The sequence below is a fragment of the Olea europaea genome, chromosome 2, assembly GCF_002742605.1.
Source record: "Olea europaea var. sylvestris chromosome 2, O_europaea_v1, whole genome shotgun sequence".
NCBI lineage: Eukaryota > Viridiplantae > Streptophyta > Magnoliopsida > Lamiales > Oleaceae > Olea > Olea europaea.
The window spans coordinates 5,002,570-5,020,196 of record NC_036238.1 but is presented as its reverse complement, the minus strand read 5'-3'; the positions used below and the strand labels follow the sequence as shown (position 1 = coordinate 5,020,196).

The window sequence follows — 17,627 nt, the reverse complement described above, 5'->3', positions numbered from 1 at the left end:
CCGCATAATGACTGTCACGTGCAAATTTTGCATTTATCGTATTTTTAATAGTGTATGAATTTTAATTTTTTGGAAAGTTTTTGAAGCAATATCTAGAAATATTTTCATGATATAAGAAAATAATTGCAAAGTATTTTTACAATTGCATAACAATATTGTGTCATCTAGAAAAAGTATACTTGTATATTTCATACTTGAATAAGAAATATATGAGATTATATAAATTATTTTGCTTGTATTCTTTGATGGTGTTGATATGATTGAGTTGAATGTGAAGATTATATTTCTAAATTTTGTGTAATTCAATATTAGAAAATTGAAGATTGAGCACCATATTTATATATATTTATATTTTGTGCTTCATATATATTTAATATTTATTTTATGCTTATATTGAAAAAATAAAAATCTGAATTTTTTTTTTGAAATTCGGTTTGGTAAGTGAATGTACGGTGTTCTACATTCTTAGTATTTGTAAGTGAAAAATCGGTATATAGAAATACAGTAAGCTACAAACACGGTAGACAACATATACGATAAGTTGCAAATACGGTAATTGCAAATATGGTAAGTTATTTACAAATACGGTAAGCTGCAAATACGGTGGGCAGCATATACGGTAAGGTGCAAATATGGTAAGTTGTTTTGCAAACACGGTAGGTTGGAAATACGGTAGGCAGCATATACAGTAAACTGCCTGTAAATACGGTAAGTTGCATATATGGATTTATAATTTGTTATAAATGTATAAAATTTATTTAATATTGAATTTCTTAAGTTGTTGTAATTTAATATTATTTCCTTTTTTATAATTGTATTTTCGAGAAATAACAAAAAAAGTGGTTATGAAATTACTAATTTTAAAATTTTTTTTATTGAAGATAAAAATGATTTTTTTATGTTATTTGTAAAAAAAAAAAATTATTGTAATTTTATTAGTGTAATAAGAAGATTTATTATTCATTTTTATTTTTTACATTTTGTGAAGAATTTTGTTTATGGTGATTGACAAATATTATTCCACACACGCATCTTGTCAACAACATTAAAAAAAATTTTAGTATATATAAACTCTATGAGGTAAAAAAAAATAAAAAAACACTCCGTACATGAGCAGAAAAAAGATACCGCAAAGTGTGCAGAGATGACAAACTATCTCTCCGCACAATGTGAAGAGAAAAATAAAAACTCTCGAGATTTTATCTACAAGTTTCAATAGGCCTTTTTTCAAATAACTTTTGAGCAATGCATTGAACATTTTAATTCCTGGCATACAACCCGAAAGTATAATTTAATTGAAAATTGTATCCACTTCTAATGTCAAAGAGCTATTATCAAGCAAGTGTAAAATATTAAATTTGTGTGGTATCCTAGAATCTCCATTTGTGAAAGCAATGTCTTGGTATTATTAATATCCCCTTCTTTGCACAACTCACTTATTGTTTCATTGTATGAATCACGAGAAAGCTCATTTCCAATATCATAAATATGATTTGCATGCTCAGAAATTGAGCTGTGATTGGAATTTAAAGAAGACATAATTAATTTTGAGTCATATTTTTCGACTCTGTTTCGTTGTTTATATGAAAGATTTACAATCTCAAAATTTAACTTATAATTAAGGAATTTGAAAACAACTTTCCGTACTGTGCGGAAAGTTGGTTTGTCATAACTCTGCACTATGCGGGGAGTTTTTTTTTACTCCGTACTGTGGAGAGTTGGCATGGTTCAACTCTCTACGCACTGTGCGGAGATTTTTTTCTCTCCGCATTTTTTTACTCCGCACATGGTTCAACTTTCTAAGCATTGTGCGAAAGTTTTTTTTCTCTCCGCACTGTATAGAGAGTTTTGCCATGGTGCGGACCAACTCTCCGCACTGTGCGAAGAGATTAACTCTCTCCGCATAGTGTGAAGAGTTTTTTTTCTCTTCGTATTGTGCGGCTGTGCAGAGAGTTTTTTTACTCTCCGTACTATACGGATAGTTGGTTTGTCATCTCTCCGCACATTTTTTTATTTTTTACTTTTACTCCGTACTTGGTTCAATTCTCTACGCACTGTGTGGAGAGTTTTTTTTTTTTCAATTTTACAATATTGAATTACATAAAATTTAGAAATATAATCTTCACATTCAATTCAATCATATCAACACTATCAAAGAATACAATCAAAATAATTTGTATATTTCTTATTCAAACATGAAATATATGATCATATTTTTTCTAGATAATATATTGCTATGCAATTGTAAAAATAATTTACAATTATTTTCTTATATCATGGAAATATTTTTAAATATTGCTTCAAAAACTTTCCAAAAAAAACTAAAATTCATACACTAATAAAAATACGATAAATACAAAATTCGTGCAACGCACGTGATAGCGACTCGTAATTCAAATAAACCCTAAATATAAATTAGTAACTGTAGTGAAATTACATGTTTAATAAATAAAATGTGACTCATGACAGAATAACCTTCATGGTCGTCCAATTGAACTAAACAAGATGCAGGTTAAAGGAATCGATCATTTTAACAATCGTTAGTATAATCGTTACTATGCTAGAAAATATAAAGGTAATTAGGCTAATACAGTGAATGATCAATTTGTAATTTTGCTTGAACTTCGATGACTTAATAACATTAGCTCCAAATGAAAATACCTCGAAAACAAGCAGCCGCCATGTGGACTCATCGCATGCAATTCAAATTAGGCTCCATTTGACCAACATTCTTTTAAAAAATATATATATTTTTAAACACTAATCCAATATCGTTTTAGTTACACATTATTCATTAAAATAATATTATACATAAATTCAAAATTTTTCCTCATTTTTAACCATATATTTCCATCAATATACACTATTCAAAAATATATTCTTACAAAAATAATGTGACTCAAACAAGGGTTAAAATAATGAACACTACTGCTATCAAGCATCAATTTAACTAACAATAGCATGATATTAAGGCCCTGTTTGAACCCCATTTTTATTTCATTAAAATGAAAAATATGGCCGTTATCCATCACATTAAGCCGCCATTTATAAATTTTTATCTCTTGTGTGAAACTCATAATGACTCTATTTTTCATTCTCATTCTATAAATAATATGGCTCAAACGGACTCTAAATAATATATTTACTTAAATATAATATTACATGGATTATTTAATCGGACCATTCAAATGTGATTACTTATACTGATACTAAATAACAATGCATTATTCTTCCAATTAAGTCAAAATGCTCCATTGCATGGTACATATTCTTACAACTACATTCCACTAGCTAATGACTAATTAAGCAGACAAATACCTGTCATTTGTTTTTTCCCCCCTTAATTGGCTCCACGTGCCTGAGTTTTTTATTTCCCTAACTACCGCACACCCAACCCCACGCCACGCCACGCCACACCACACCACACCACCCCACCCCGAAAATCCCAAAGTCTAATTTGAAATTGACGGTCCCTAGGAATTTTAATTTGCAGTCACTGAACTTCTAATCTTATCAGTTAGGACACTAAACTTTAATTTTTCCCAATAAAGTCATTGAACAATTTAATTTCAATTAAATAACTAAATTTCAATTTGATGTCACACATCACTCTGTCGTTCGCCATCTCCCAAATTCAGACGGTTGCAAGTGTGAAGAAATGTGATTCGCCCTTTTTTGTATGTTTGTTTTTTCATCTTCTAATGATTTTACGTCATATGTAATTTATCAAAATTTCTTGTTAAAGTTTTCTGTATTTATAGCATGATTGAAATCAAAAAGCCAGGTGCCTCATTGTCCTTTCCACCCAAAAAAAAAAAAATGACAGGAAATCATAGAAAAAAAAAAAAAAAAAAAAGTGTACTACGAGGGGAAAAACCAACCCACCAAACCATCAAAAACAATTATCTGATTCATTACATCAATTCTAAGCCAGAGAAAATAAATAAATAAATAAATAAATAAAAGAAAAAGGAAATCACAGAAAGAAGAAGAAAAAAAACAGTGTACTGGGAGGGTAAAAACCCACCCACTCACCGCAAGAAAAAGAATTATCTGATTCATTACATCAATTCTAAGCTAGAGGGGGAAAAAAAAGTGTGAAAAAAGAATGATGTGCTATGTGGGGAAGGCAACCAAGATCTTCATCTTCATCGTGACAGTGGTGGTAGTGACTGGTCTGGTCTTGGGATTTGGGCTACTCAGGCATGCTATTCATCACAAGACCCACAAATGTACACCTGAATCTTGTCAACAATCCACCAGCCCAGTAGTATTCCCTCCGCCGCAGCCACCTGGTGATAATCCTAGCCTAAACGTCCCCAATCCCATATCTCCACCACCACCGCCACCAACTAGCGATAGTCCTAGCCAAAATGTTCCTAATCCATCTGTATCTCCTCCTCCTTCTCCTCTACTGCCTCCACCACCACCAGCAGTGTCTTTGCTGCCGCCTCCACCGCCTCCGCCGCCTCCGCCAACTGTGGTGCCGCCACCGGCAATCAGTCCTCCTGGTCCGGTGTCCCCAGGTCCAGTGAATTTTTAGTTGCATTTTTTTGGGTCCAATTTTTTCAATTTTTTGGTCTTGATTTGGGTAATTATTGAATGGCTTTGTATAGAGAAAAATTTATGGTTAATTTTCATGTTGAGAATTATTCCCAATTTTCATTAATTTGTCAATGGGATGAGTGCTTCTCTTCGTAAATTTGACACGCTTATAATTTGACAAAAAATTGTGATATTTAATTTAGTCAATTCAACGTTTAGTATTATTTCAGTAGAATCATGGAAGAGTTGATTATAATTACTAGAGATTCATGAGATATTGAGCGTTAGATTGATTTAAATTAAAAGTCACTTTTATTTATAAAATAAGTTTGTCATAAATTTATGAGTTTGATGAACGGTTCTAGTTTGCCAATTCGCAATGTCTTATACTGATCTATAATTCAATGTCTTAATTGACTTTTTGACTGAATTGTCTAACAAATCATTACGCTGGATTAGTCTCGAATTCATTATTCTTTGCCTTTTATTTATAATCTGTTTGTACTTTATAGTTGATCATATTACAAATTTTCTACATATTACATGATACCCACAAAGTATTAATCATTTATCGACTATTCATTTTTACTTATTCATAATTGAAATCGATTATACACTTTTGAATATGTATTAAATTGGTACTATTTTTCTTTCGTTATTTATAGCGGTGACCAGCGTATGAGATATATCCAAATGAATAATAATAATAATAATAATAATAATAATAATAATAATAATAATAATAATAATAATAATAATAATAAGTGGATTAGTCTCTTAACAAGTCTCTCTGTCCCATGAATGAAGGGCTAGATATTTATTTTTCTAAAAGAGTGTTTATTTTATTTTTGTTTTTTAAGCTCAACTGTAGGCAGTTTGTAAGAGCATGTTTATCTTAGCTTATAAGTAAAAAAATTCCTTTTAAACTTGGTCAAATAAACCACTTTCTTCTTATTTAAAAGTAACTCCATTTGGCAAAATTTATAAATTATTTAAATTTCATTTTCAACCCAAAAACACAAAATTACCATCAAGTTAAGAATTTAATATAGTCATGGCTAAGGAAATGGCATGATATTCCGCTTCAATAGAGGAGGGGACTATTGTCCTTTCCTTTTAGGCATTACGAAATAATTTGCCACCGAAGAAGATAGTAAAAGCTCATTATGGGCCTGTTTGGCCCGATTTTTTCACCCAAAAAATTGATTTTTTGACCGTTATTTCACTATTCCAGCCGTCATATTTGACTTCTTTTCTCACAGGTGGACCTCACTTTTCTCCTAACGGTCAAAAAATCAATTCTCAAAATCACTCCCAAACAGGCTTTATATCTATTTGTCACCTCGACAACTCTTGGATCACTTTCTGTTTATCAAAATCCATCAAAATGATAGTCAAAATTATATTTCAAAGTTGCAAACACACAGTTATACATTTGAAATGAACTTATGTGGAGGAACTTGCCTCGAAGCGCAATAAAAGTTTGGTAGAGAAGTAAATTTTATGTATAGGTAGACCACAAAACTATATTGAGGTGGCAACTTTGAGATGCTATATTCATTAATAAGTGATTTTAGTTTCAAATGAAATTGTTTCGTATTTTAAGTTGCATGCCCTCACAGGCGGGCACCTATTTATCACTTCGATTTCATAATTTTCAAATATTCTGAGTATGTTTATTTGCCTAATTAATTAATTTATTTTCTTAAAATCTGAAATTTATTATTTAAATAAAAACAATTAATTAGTTGGGTTCGAAAATAAAAAATGATTAAAACAAGGTTTTGCAGTGGAAATATTTTGTTGTATTACTTTTTATTATATTTCACAAAAATGGAAAATTCGTAAGAATATTGATAATTCAGAACATCACTAAATATTACAGTAGATTGAAATAAATAAGTTCGATAATTAAAGGAACAATTCGAATGGTATTATTCCAATCTTTCTAGGGGTTTTTTTGGCCTTAATTCCTATGAAAGATGAACTTGCATAGTTAAATATGAATCAAATTAATATAAATTCGAGTTCAAATATTAAATCTCAATGCTTTGAACTTTTTCAACTATGTTGTTTTACATTAAAAACATTTGTATGCTATTTTTCATGATATTTAAATTAAAAAATAGAGAAAATCTTATAAAGATAACATCAATTTAAATTATTATTATTAATAAAGAAGTATTGTTGTTGTTGTTGTTATTATTTAAAATAAATGTGCGATACGATCACATGATTCGATAGGAAGACAAATTATTTTCGCACTCTTAGTACGGATAAGTCATAGGCTAAGTGCTAATTTCTTAGGTGATAGAAAATTTCTTAGATAGTAGTTCATAATCAAAACATCCTAACGAGAAAAACTTATGGTGTGATCACCTAATGGGGAGATATCACCTCATCGGGTATCCCACCCTCACACAATAAGACTTGAGATGAAAAGTCAAGATCCGAGATAACTTCATCTCATGGGATGAGGGTGGATCATCCGATGAGATGACGACTCTCTATTGGACAGTCACACCACATAAGACAGTACGATCGTCCTAGTAAAGATTTTCTCAATCTCGATTATGTCGTTGTGGACACTACATATTTTTATGGAGAAATTATAGCATTAGTCTTCAATCTATGCAATTAATAGTAAATGGACCTTCTTTCTTGTTTCTTGGCATTTACATCCCTGATGTATCATTTAGGTTGCACCGTAGTCCGCAACTCATGGAAGTCTATCATCTCCGCGCATGCGCATGTGAACCAAGTGAAGGCACAAAAATGTTAAGAGGTTTTACCTTACTAATGCCAAAATTCACCAACTTAAAAAACCTCTTAATTCTCCTCGAATGTCCGTACAAAAAATCCTCATATGTCAAGTTCCTTCTGTTTTGATTTTGATCATGTAAACAAGTCAATTTATTTTGAAAAAATGTTTTGCATTGAGCTAGTGTTTTTATTATTATTATTATATTTTTTTTTATTGAAATCTATAATGCATTAAAAAAAAACTCGACTTTCATTAAACGGGACAGATGAAAGAGCTTCATGTATGCTTTAGATGGAGTTTTGGACGGATTCTGCGAACCTGAGAACCAAGGTGCAACAGAAATGATACATTGGTGACTACTGTTGAAATATTTTCTTATTTTTATCCGAAATAGTACTTAGCACAGTAGCACTCAACATCCAACCAACGTCAGGCGTTTTACTTTAGGAATAACGAAAAAATTGCTGATGAAATATGCACCGTGGCATGCTCAACGCTGCCATCGCCTCTCTGCCGTCCAGAAAACATCTACCAAACAGAAATCATTCTTAATTTTTCACGAACCCAGTTAAAGATTTTAGTTATACAAATCAATCATTGTTGAGTGACTCAGTTCCAGAATGGAAGTCAGTTCTACTGAGAATTCTAACGTCACCACCAACTGGTTGTGCGACTATGAGTTGATGGATGGTATCTCCACCGTCTCCGCCGCAGCAGACTTCCCCAGTCTTACTACGCCGCCACCTTCCACCGCCACCATTGGCTTCTCCTGGCCCGCCAAAGCAATCAGCTGCATCTCTATTGTAAGGTGTTACAATTCTTGGACCCTTCTTTTCTTTTTCATTATATTGTGACTTTTGCAATTCCATCAGTTCTTGCTTGATTTATTCAACCCTGTAAAAAAAATAATAATAATAGTAAAATAAAAAAGTAACGTTTTTCAATTAAGTTTGTATATTTCCTTGTAGGATGAGGAGAATTTTGCAAAAAATTTGATTTTTAGGCAAAAATACTCAAATTCTTTGAAGGGTGTGAAAACTGGCAATGGCAGAGTTAAAAATGATAAATTTAGATTTATATAATGCTTCTTAGTACATAATTGTGCTTCCACGTGTGGACATTTTTAATTTTTTGGGGGCTTAACCACTCTGCAATTATCCTGTCTCTAGGCTCGAATATGTGATTTGTTACTTATTAGTTGCTTGCATGTGTTGGTAATTGCTCTGTGGAAACCCACGGCCGTACGAGATTGTTCACAAGTAATAGAAATAAGTGAGTTTCGAGTTTATCGTTTCCTCAAGGAGTAAAATCTAATATCTAATTGAAAAATGCTAGTGGTACATAATAGAATGTACCTAAGGGTGTACATCCCCCTCACATGGGGTGTGGGGTCCACTCGAATAAATGTTTTTTATTCGGGTGGATCCCACACTCCATGTGAGAGGGGTGTACACGCTTAGGTACACCCCTGTGTACCACTAGCACCACCGTATCTAATTTGATAAGTTTTATCAAATTCGACGTGTGATGACATCAAAAGAGTTGTGATATATTTGTTATTTATAGAAAGTGATTAAATCTAATGTGAATGTTTATATTGGTATCTTGAATTCCCCTATTGCCATTTAATTTAATTCTTAATTCGTAATCTAGTAAATTCAAGCACTTAAGACAATTGATAATTCACAGGATTTATCGCACATGATTACACATATCATAGATATTATACATAATATCTATTGCCCATGTATTGATTTTGTCACATTTTGAACTTATAGCGAGTATTCCTACGCTGCAATAAACAATTTACTATCTAATTGGTTATAAAACAATCAACTAATTCAATGAAAATACAAAACCAATCAAGAAAATCAATAATTACTAAACTAATAGTCTTGAATTAAAATAAACAAACAACAGGGTTCATCATTCATCCAATTCAAAGGAAAAACCTAGCCAACCATCCTAATTATTAAATTATATAAGAAATAATGAAATTACATCACTCGGATCGAAGAAATATGAAAGAAAGTGGAATGAAATCTTAATTTTGAATGATAATCTTCAAAAATCTTGTACAATTCTCTTGATGTTGATTACCTATTCTCGTTCTTTGCCTCCAAAATAGATGAGATATAGAGATTTTTAGGTTTAGAGAGGTCATTCTACATTGTGGATGGATTATGGTATTTAAAGACTGCCCAAAAGATTGTTATCAAAATGGAGTTTCAATTGGAAAAAAAAGCTAAATCTCGCCTCGAAAAAGTACTATGCGGTTGCATAGTACAAATGGAAGTGATCACATAGAAGAAATTATAGCTGGTCTCGAAAGCTCTGGTTGCATAGATGCGTTCGCATCTAATTGAACCTATACAAACCACATGGGTATAATTTTTCCTGCCTGATAGCCTTTGGTATTTTGGTCATATCTTTCTCTCCCAAATCCAATTGAAGTGATGAAAGTGCGTTGAAAAACTAATTCAAAGGGGTACAATTCTTTTAGATATATTATTTTTTCAATTCGAACGTTTGCTATGCCAAAAATTGGTCTTAAACTAAGACTGATAATTCGAAACATAACTTTTCTCCTTAAAGTTAACATGTGATAATACTTTTACTTATTTTCTCATCCAATTGACCCCCAATACTTGCGAATCTTCATCGTGAGGTTCGACACAACTTTTAAGTATTTATACTTTAGTCTTCGAACTTTGGATTTACTCCGTTTCAGCCATTTTCTCTTGTACTCTTATTCCTTTATCTTTCAACTGTATCCACTTAAATTCTTGGCATCTTTAATCTTTATTTCGTCGCCCATCTCATCTATGGATTGTTTGCAATTTAGTCCCTGAATTTCTCTTTCGCCTTTTTCACTATTTTTGCATTCTTTTCTCCAATTCCTCATCAAACATCGAGTTTTACCTGCAAAATATAATATAACATAAGTTAGATAGTATTTTATTTAAATAACAGTAAAATATCATCTTCTAGGATCTCAAATAAGTGTAGAAAATACACTTATCAGTAATTCATAGTTGGAAGGGTACAAGAGAAATCTTTTGCTTCTATATTCGAGGGCATATTTAAGAAATTTTACTTGAGAGAGTAAACCAATTGATTTTTCATAACTCTTAAATATATGATGTTTCTCTTTTTCCTTGAGAAGAGTAATGCATCATGTTTACATAGTCTAGAAAGAGTCAATTTTGATAAAATTCATTGCTAATTGTATCATAAGTCCTAGCAGGAACATGATATTCACGAAACATGGGTTGAGAACCTCCTTATTGGTAAACAACTCCGGTTTCCATAACAGGTTGCAAAGTGCTACATCCGGTCACTAATTGAATGCTTTACTGAATTTGGACACCCTCATTACGGTGCAGGAAAATATACCAATCCTTTTCCGTTTAAGTATTGAAATGCGTTACAGAATATGTTATCCAGTTTTTCAAAACGACCAGCTTGCAAACCAGTCGGAACCAGTAATAAGTGAGCATCTAGAATGCATATGTCAATGAACTAATATCTAGTAGAAGCTCATGAATATGGTTTTGTTGTAAAGGATAATCCATAAACAGTTCAATTGGATTCCTTTATTGAAGAGCTATGGACATAAAATTTGCGAGGACTAAGAAGTGCTTCAGCTAAGTTGGTTGTAAACTATTTAAATTGACTATCAGTACGAGATGGAAAAACTACCCATATCATCTTATATATATCAGAATAGCAATTAAGAAAAACTCGACATGATGCACGTCTATTCTCTAAGCTGATTTGTTACTAACTGCTGGATAAAAATTGAAGAACAAGAACTGCATCGGAGATAATTAGGTCAAGTGGACACATAAGAAGCTCATGTATTTCCAGCATCTAATATTACTAGACCAAAAACCTGTGACCATTATGAAACCTGAGGCCGGTAACCCATACTGAATGAATATGTATCTGGTTTCTGGCAGCATACTGATGTGCCTTTCTTGATTCAATGGGCACGAAGGATGAAATTCCATGAGGGTAACATCAAAGTTATATATTTTTTTCGCATACATTAACTGAAAGGAAGACTGATTTTATCAGCTTATTATTAAAATTTATACTTATGTATGATTTAAGATGTTAAAATACGTTGCAAAATGTGAAAGAACAGGCTGAGTGATGGCAACATAAGACAAATCTGTCCTACTTTTACATGCATATGTATAGTCGAAAGGCAAAACAAAGAAAAATTAGGGTTTGTTTCTCTCTTTCTATATTTTTTCTCGGGTCGGTGTGAGTGCAGTTGTTGCAATAAACTTAATCATGCTTTCATCAATACAATAAGTGAGAGGTTTGAGAATGGTAAATAATACTGTTTATTATGCAAATTCATTGCATGCTCTTCCTTGGTTCTCATCTTCACTCGCTGTTGGATGGATCTCATTATTGTGACGGAGTTAGCATTTTTGAGAAGTATTTACCACTTCCAAGCCTATGTCATACAACACAGAGTGCCATGTCAAGTGCCAAAATTGAAACACTTTTATTTAGACTCCAGAAGTACTGATTCAAAGGATATAGAACTCATAAAAGTAATATCCAAATGATTAAATTCATTCTAAACTGCACGTTTATAAGGTAGAGTGAAGATTATATCTAAACAGAGGAGGTCAATGTCAACCATACGGTGGTGTCTCTTCTTAAACTTTGCAGCAAGAACTTGTAAAAAACATTTTTGGACAGTGGAAGTACAACTACATCTATGTCATTTTATTCTTCATATCTGATGACTTAGCTATGTATTTTAGTTCGGAATTGGATTGCTCTTTTGAGGATGCTGAAGGCTTTAAGGAAGTAGGTCCTCGTAAACGGTACAAATCTTCCCATTATTTTCCTTTATTGTTAGTCTCTTGGCAATTTGTGATTCATAGGTTCTTATGTCATAGATTCCTTTCTGCCTACTTAAATATTTGAATGTATTTCTGTTCATGAAATATTGGATAACTTGCATTTGGTTTCTAGAAGCCAGAAATATCTATGGAATTTGATGGAGTCTTTTTCTCGATCATTTACGTTCTACACTAATTAATGCTATATAATTTGATTTTTTTCGCCTTTATACTTATCAGAAAGCTTAAATTACATTCTGTTTCTTGATTAACCATTCCTTCTTGATAGACTAAAAAAAAAAAAATGTATATGCATGTTGCTTTAATTTATTTGTTAATGTCATCATCCACTCAGTTTCTATCCTGTCATTTTGCATCTTTCCTGAGTCCTCTTTCTATGTTTTTGTTCATCATTAATAAGTATGCCTGGTTCCATGGAAGATAAAATACGTGCTGAACCCCTCAGTTGCCAACCTAAAGTAGTCAGTATGACAGCCATCTCGTTTAAATGAAGTATATGACAGCCATCTCGTTTAAATGAAGTATACTGACGATATGCTGGGCCATCAAAATACTTCTATATTGAGTAAATTCTCAGAAAGAATCCAATAAAAAATGCTGGTATGAGCTTGAACACTGTTGAACTTTGCTTAAATGTCAAGTTTGTGTCCACGAAAATTTTGCGCTAGACGAACGAAGGACATCTTTCACAAGTTCTCTTCCAGATGCATGTCATAGTTCAAATACAGCTGCAAATTAATCAAAGCACAAGGATACAATATTCTGTATCTTGTGATTAGAGAGTGGTATCATCTGAGTGGACCCAAAATAACAGAGGTAAAGTAGAAGTCATGATTCATCATATGTAACAAGATCTTAATTGAACTTGAGATCTTAAGGACATGTTATTCAAGTTCCTTGAATTCAGTTCGGACGAATTGGCATTTACTACAATATTTGAGCCATTAACACTATTTTTTGATGTACTTGTCACTGAAACTGTATTTGGTAAAAATAGATCTTTACACCCTTTAGATGATTCTCTTTCCTTCTTTTTCATCTTTTCTTCTTCTTTTTACTAGAACCATGGATTTTACTAAAACATCTAGGATTATCAACCAATAATGATTGGAAGTACATGGTTGTGGCCCTTTTGGGAGCTTATCCTACTGAACAACATATGCAGTATTGCATTTGGCACAGCTACCTGTTTTTCTATGTCCCGAAACAGTTATGTAATTACGTTGCTTTTGTTGATCACATGTTTAGTATCTTCTATAAATTGTCCCACCCTTGAGGTATCGTCACTTTGGTCTCTGTCTCTATATGGGAACACACACACACACACACACACACACATAGAGAGAGAGATGCACACACACCAAACTACGAGCGTTCTGTTTTTCTGGATAATGTCTTTGTCGTTTGATCCAATAGCATTTCTTTAGATACAAACTTATAATAAATACTGATAACCCTTGGATGGACAAATTTCTTTGTTACTATATTGTGTATGTAATTCATATAGAGTGGAATATATGTATACTGGAATAAATAGGCTAAGAGCGGAGCGAAGTGAGGGGAGCGTAGCGCACCGAACAGAATGGTATTTTTGGGGATTTCCCTTTAATCTTGTGTACGAGCCCTAAAATCTTGTATGGGCTATATCTAGGTTTAGTATATATAGATGATGTAACCTTATTATTCATACATAATAAAATCATAGTTGCTTCGCTACCGTGGACGTAGGTACATCATTGAACAACTTAAATCTATGTTCTTATTCCTTTGTCAATTATGCATTCTTCGTCATTATGATTGTTGCTCAAATCACTACACACTGTTCTCTCTTCAGGCTGAGAAGAAAGAGCTACGAGATGAAAAGCTGAGGCTTAAAGCCGATAAGGAGAAGCTCGAACTGCAAGTTAAAGCTTCGGCAGCACAAGCTGGGTTATTAGCCCATCAATCTGCAATGGGAGTTGCATTTGCAAAGGAAGAAGGGAACAAGTTGATGCCCTTCTTTGGTTATCCCGGTGTTGCCATGTGGCAGTTCATGCAACCTGCTGTAGTTGACACGTCTCAGGATCATGTGCTTCGCCCTCCTGTTGCAATAAGCCGGAGAAGCTGATGTAGCATGGCTCGGGAAAATGCTGATGTTTAGCAGTTTTATAACTGTGTGTATCTCTTTTGAATGGATGTGATGTAAATAAAAACTGGTATTTGCTCTTTGCTTGAACTAAGCCAGGTGTATTGCTGCCTGCAGCAGAATTTGCACTTCTTCTTTGTATGTCAAAAAAATAATAAATCCTGTGGTAATTAAAGACTGCATTTTATTTCATAAATTCAACTTGTTCAATCAAAAAGTGATTTTTAGGAATCTGGGAAGGCCAATGACAAGGTCCGGGGCATATTCATAGACTACTCGGAACTCATGGTCGAGCTCATGGCAAGATCTATTGGTCTGAACTTTCATCAACTTTGATAACGAATCTCGGGAGAGAGTGGAATCAAATACCGACATTGTTTGAATATTAGCATCATTATTACAACTAATAAATGAAAAATCAGGAAAGGTATCGATACAAGAAGAATTTAGATCGAGGTGAACAAATCATAACAACAATCCGGCAAACGAATATAGCTTAAAATCTAAAGGTTGATGAGCATCATTATGATATAGAAACTTAGCCCGAGGGAGGAACCAGCAATCACATTTACCCTGGTAGCTGATGAGGGAGGAGGTGCAGGCAAAGAAACTCCCGGAGGAGGAGACAATGTGGGACTGCTAGTAGGAGACGAAGAACGGGACATCTTAGGAGCAGGCGAATGTGAATGCTTTGGCGAGGGAGCTGAAGATTTGGTGGGTGGAGAGGAAACCGATGGCTTGACAGAGGAACCCGTTGGTGGCACTGATGAAGTTGCTGGTGGAGGGGCTGAGGGAGTGGCCGGTGGAGGTGCAGAAGCTGTGACGATGTCGATTTCTAGCTTCATGCCTTGGTCACAATGTCCAGCAGTTCCACAAATGAAGTACCGCTTGCCTTGAGAAGAAAGTGTTATGACTGTTGAGCCTCCAGAATGAGAATTTATGGGGTTATTTGCTCTGGGTGGAGAGGAAACCGATGGCTTGACAGAGGAACCCGTTGGTGGCACTGATGAAGTTGCTGGTGGAGGGGCTGAGGGAGTGGCCGGTGGAGGTGCAGAAGCTGTGACGATGTCGATTTCTAGCTTCATGCCTTGGTCACAATGTCCAGCAGTTCCACAAATGAAGTACCGCTTGCCTTGAGAAGAAAGTGTTATGACTGTTGAGCCTCCAGAATGAGAATTTATGGGGTTATTTGCTCGGCACGAGTCGAAATCAGGCTTTGAGACTTCAAGAACATCATGGTTTAATGTATACTGGAAAACTGCATGCACAATTAATTAGAAGCCAACAATTAGAATCAACATGTCAATCTTATTCTCAATAAATTTAAAGTCGACTACATAAATTTGAAATTCTTTCTAGCCACTCTGTTTCTCTTATTACTACATTGAATCCTTAACTACTACAATGTCTTTATCAGGCAAAATACTTACTCAAATTATCACCAACGAAAAATGTTTTGGACGACGCCCATTTTCCTAGATCGGACGATTGATCCCATCTACCATCTGGATTTCCCACTGTGTAATTTGCTGCCATAGCCAGTTTCATTAGTATGGCTATTGCAGCCAAAGTTAATATTGTTTTGAGCATTGTCATTTTAATTGGTTGTCAAGCACAAGTTTTGTTGAAGAAATAGCTCAATCTTGGGTTTGGTTTAGGCAAAAGGGATTCTATTTATATGTGCAAATTGCAATTTAAAGTTGATGAAAGAGTCATTGGAATTTCTTGAAGATATTTTTTTAAAGAAATGGTAACACAAATTGTAAAGGAAATTAACATAACGTAACCTCTTTAGAAAATTCTTCTACAAGAAGTAAAATAAAAAAGAAAAATAGAAATCTTGACAATCATCTTGAGATGACTAATAATTGAATCGACTTGTATAGAATTTTAGGTGTTAAAAGAAAATTCATCATAATCTTGAGTTCATGTAATGAACCAAAATAAAAATATAATAAAAGGAAAGGTATATTGACTTAGTGGAGACACACTTCTCTTTATTTTGAATTAGTGAAGGTTCATTTTTAGTTGACTTTTTCCAAATTGGATTTATTTATATATTTTACGAAAGCACTTTCATTATTGAGGTGAATGATCGGTCTTTCTGTTCAATTAATTCACTATATTACGATTGTATATTATTTATACATTTAAAAAATTGTAATTAAATAAGAAAGAACAATGATAAATTTGTTCTATGAGTTTAACGTAATAGAAATAATATTTTATTATAAAATTTTATAACTTTTATGAAATTTCATACGTTTGAGAGGTGTTCTATCTAATGGAAAATATGATCATATGGAGGGAGGAGTCGCCGATCATGGCTACTATGGGGAGAAGACTTCTCCTTTCTTATTTTTATTGACAAAAAAAAAAAAATAAATAAAATTAAAGATTGAGAAATCAATTATCAAGAAAAATTGAAATAAGAATTCAATATCTCAGCAAAAAAATGGAGATTCTTGTAGCATTTTTTCTTATATTAAATTTATGTATGATTTAAATATGGAACAATTGATGTTATCTAAACTTGACATTTCAAAGTAAAATTAAGTTGATTATTTACATAGTTGTAAATAATTTACTCAACTTAGTTATACAAAATCGACATTTCTAACTAAATAAGAAATAGACCGTTAAAAATAAAATTTTAAATAGACAATAATATCATAATATTTCTCTAATTCAACGATTTAATTCTTTTATAAATAATCGATTGTTCAAGAGTTCCTCTATTTGAAATTTCATTTTTCTTTTTTTTTTCTCTCCCTATTATAAATCACCAATTCCTCATTGGACTTTCACCAAATCATTTTTACCAAACCACCACTATTAAAGTAATAGAGAACATTTCTTTAAAGAAAAGTTTATTGTCTTTGTCTCCTTCCCTTTTTTTTTTTATTTTTTTTTATATTATGGTCTAACGTTAAATAGAAATATTCAAACTAGACCTTTTCTAAAAGCCAAAGGCCTGTCCTGTCCTTCAAAACAGCTACACCTATTCCGTTTGCCACGTTTAGTTAAGGATTATGAATATAATTTAGTAACTATACGGTCCACTTCATTATGAATTTCATCCTTACCAAATAATTTAGACATAATAAGAAACCAGCCTGGCCACATTCTGGCTGTACAATAACTTATTCTACGTTTCTAACCAACTTTTATATAAAATAAGTTGCATCTCTGTTCTAAGAATTATGATGTAACTCTTTTGATGAAAAAATGAATCGCCGAGTCCTGGGCAGGACATGTCTTAGGGGCGGACCTGTGGGGCGGATTATAGGGGCAATTGATCCCC

General features: G+C 33.0%; 3 protein-coding genes across 4 annotated transcripts; 2 read left to right on the top strand and 1 right to left on the bottom strand.

Annotated features, from left to right (window-relative positions):
• The first annotated feature begins 4,111 nt into the window (after positions 1-4,111).
• LOC111371497 (pollen-specific leucine-rich repeat extensin-like protein 3) lies at positions 4,112-7,327 on the top strand. Its single transcript, XM_022993527.1, has 2 exons — positions 4,112-4,526; positions 7,245-7,327. The coding sequence occupies exons 1-2, from the start codon at positions 4,112-4,114 to the stop codon at positions 7,325-7,327; spliced, it is 498 nt and encodes a 165-aa protein (XP_022849295.1).
• A 290-nt stretch (positions 7,328-7,617) lies between these two features.
• LOC111409335 lies at positions 7,618-13,574 on the top strand. Of its 2 annotated transcripts, none has more exons than XM_023039396.1 (2): positions 7,618-8,112; positions 12,122-13,574. In XM_023039396.1, exons 1-2 carry the CDS (start codon positions 7,930-7,932, stop codon positions 12,260-12,262), a joined length of 324 nt encoding a protein of 107 aa, XP_022895164.1. In that variant the 5' UTR covers positions 7,618-7,929; the 3' UTR covers positions 12,263-13,574. The 2 variants fall into 2 exon arrangements, with proteins under 2 accessions (XP_022895164.1, XP_022895156.1); XM_023039388.1 differs by having other exon boundaries at positions 7,711-8,117; positions 12,097-13,574.
• A 1,105-nt stretch (positions 13,575-14,679) lies between these two features.
• Positions 14,680-16,010, bottom strand: LOC111371487 (uclacyanin-3-like). Its single transcript, XM_022993517.1, has 2 exons — positions 15,754-16,010; positions 14,680-15,581 (listed from the first exon to the last, which is right to left on the bottom strand). The coding sequence occupies exons 1-2, from the start codon at positions 15,917-15,919 to the stop codon at positions 14,827-14,829; spliced, it is 921 nt and encodes a 306-aa protein (XP_022849285.1). The 5' UTR covers positions 15,920-16,010; the 3' UTR covers positions 14,680-14,826.
• Between the last annotated feature and the right edge of the window lie 1,617 nt (positions 16,011-17,627).

What these genes read in the sequence shown, in the direction of transcription:
- LOC111371497 (XM_022993527.1), top strand. Translation starts at nt 4,112, where the DNA reads ATGTGCTATGTGGGGAAGGCAACCAAGATCTTCATCTTCATCGTGACA. An exon ending in TCCTGGTCCGGTGTCCCCAG is followed by an intron (nt 4,527 to 7,244) that starts GTCCAGTGAATT and finishes TGTATCATTTAG; the next exon opens with GTTGCACCGTAGTCCGCAAC.
- LOC111409335 (XM_023039388.1), top strand. Translation starts at nt 7,930, where the DNA reads ATGGAAGTCAGTTCTACTGAGAATTCTAACGTCACCACCAACTGGTTG. An exon ending in AGCTGCATCTCTATTGTAAG is followed by an intron (nt 8,118 to 12,096) that starts GTGTTACAATTC and finishes TATGTATTTTAG; the next exon opens with TTCGGAATTGGATTGCTCTT.
- LOC111371487 (XM_022993517.1), bottom strand. Translation starts at nt 15,919, where the DNA reads ATGACAATGCTCAAAACAATATTAACTTTGGCTGCAATAGCCATACTA. An exon ending in TTTCGTTGGTGATAATTTGA is followed by an intron (nt 15,582 to 15,753) that starts GTAAGTATTTTG and finishes TTGTGCATGCAG; the next exon opens with TTTTCCAGTATACATTAAAC.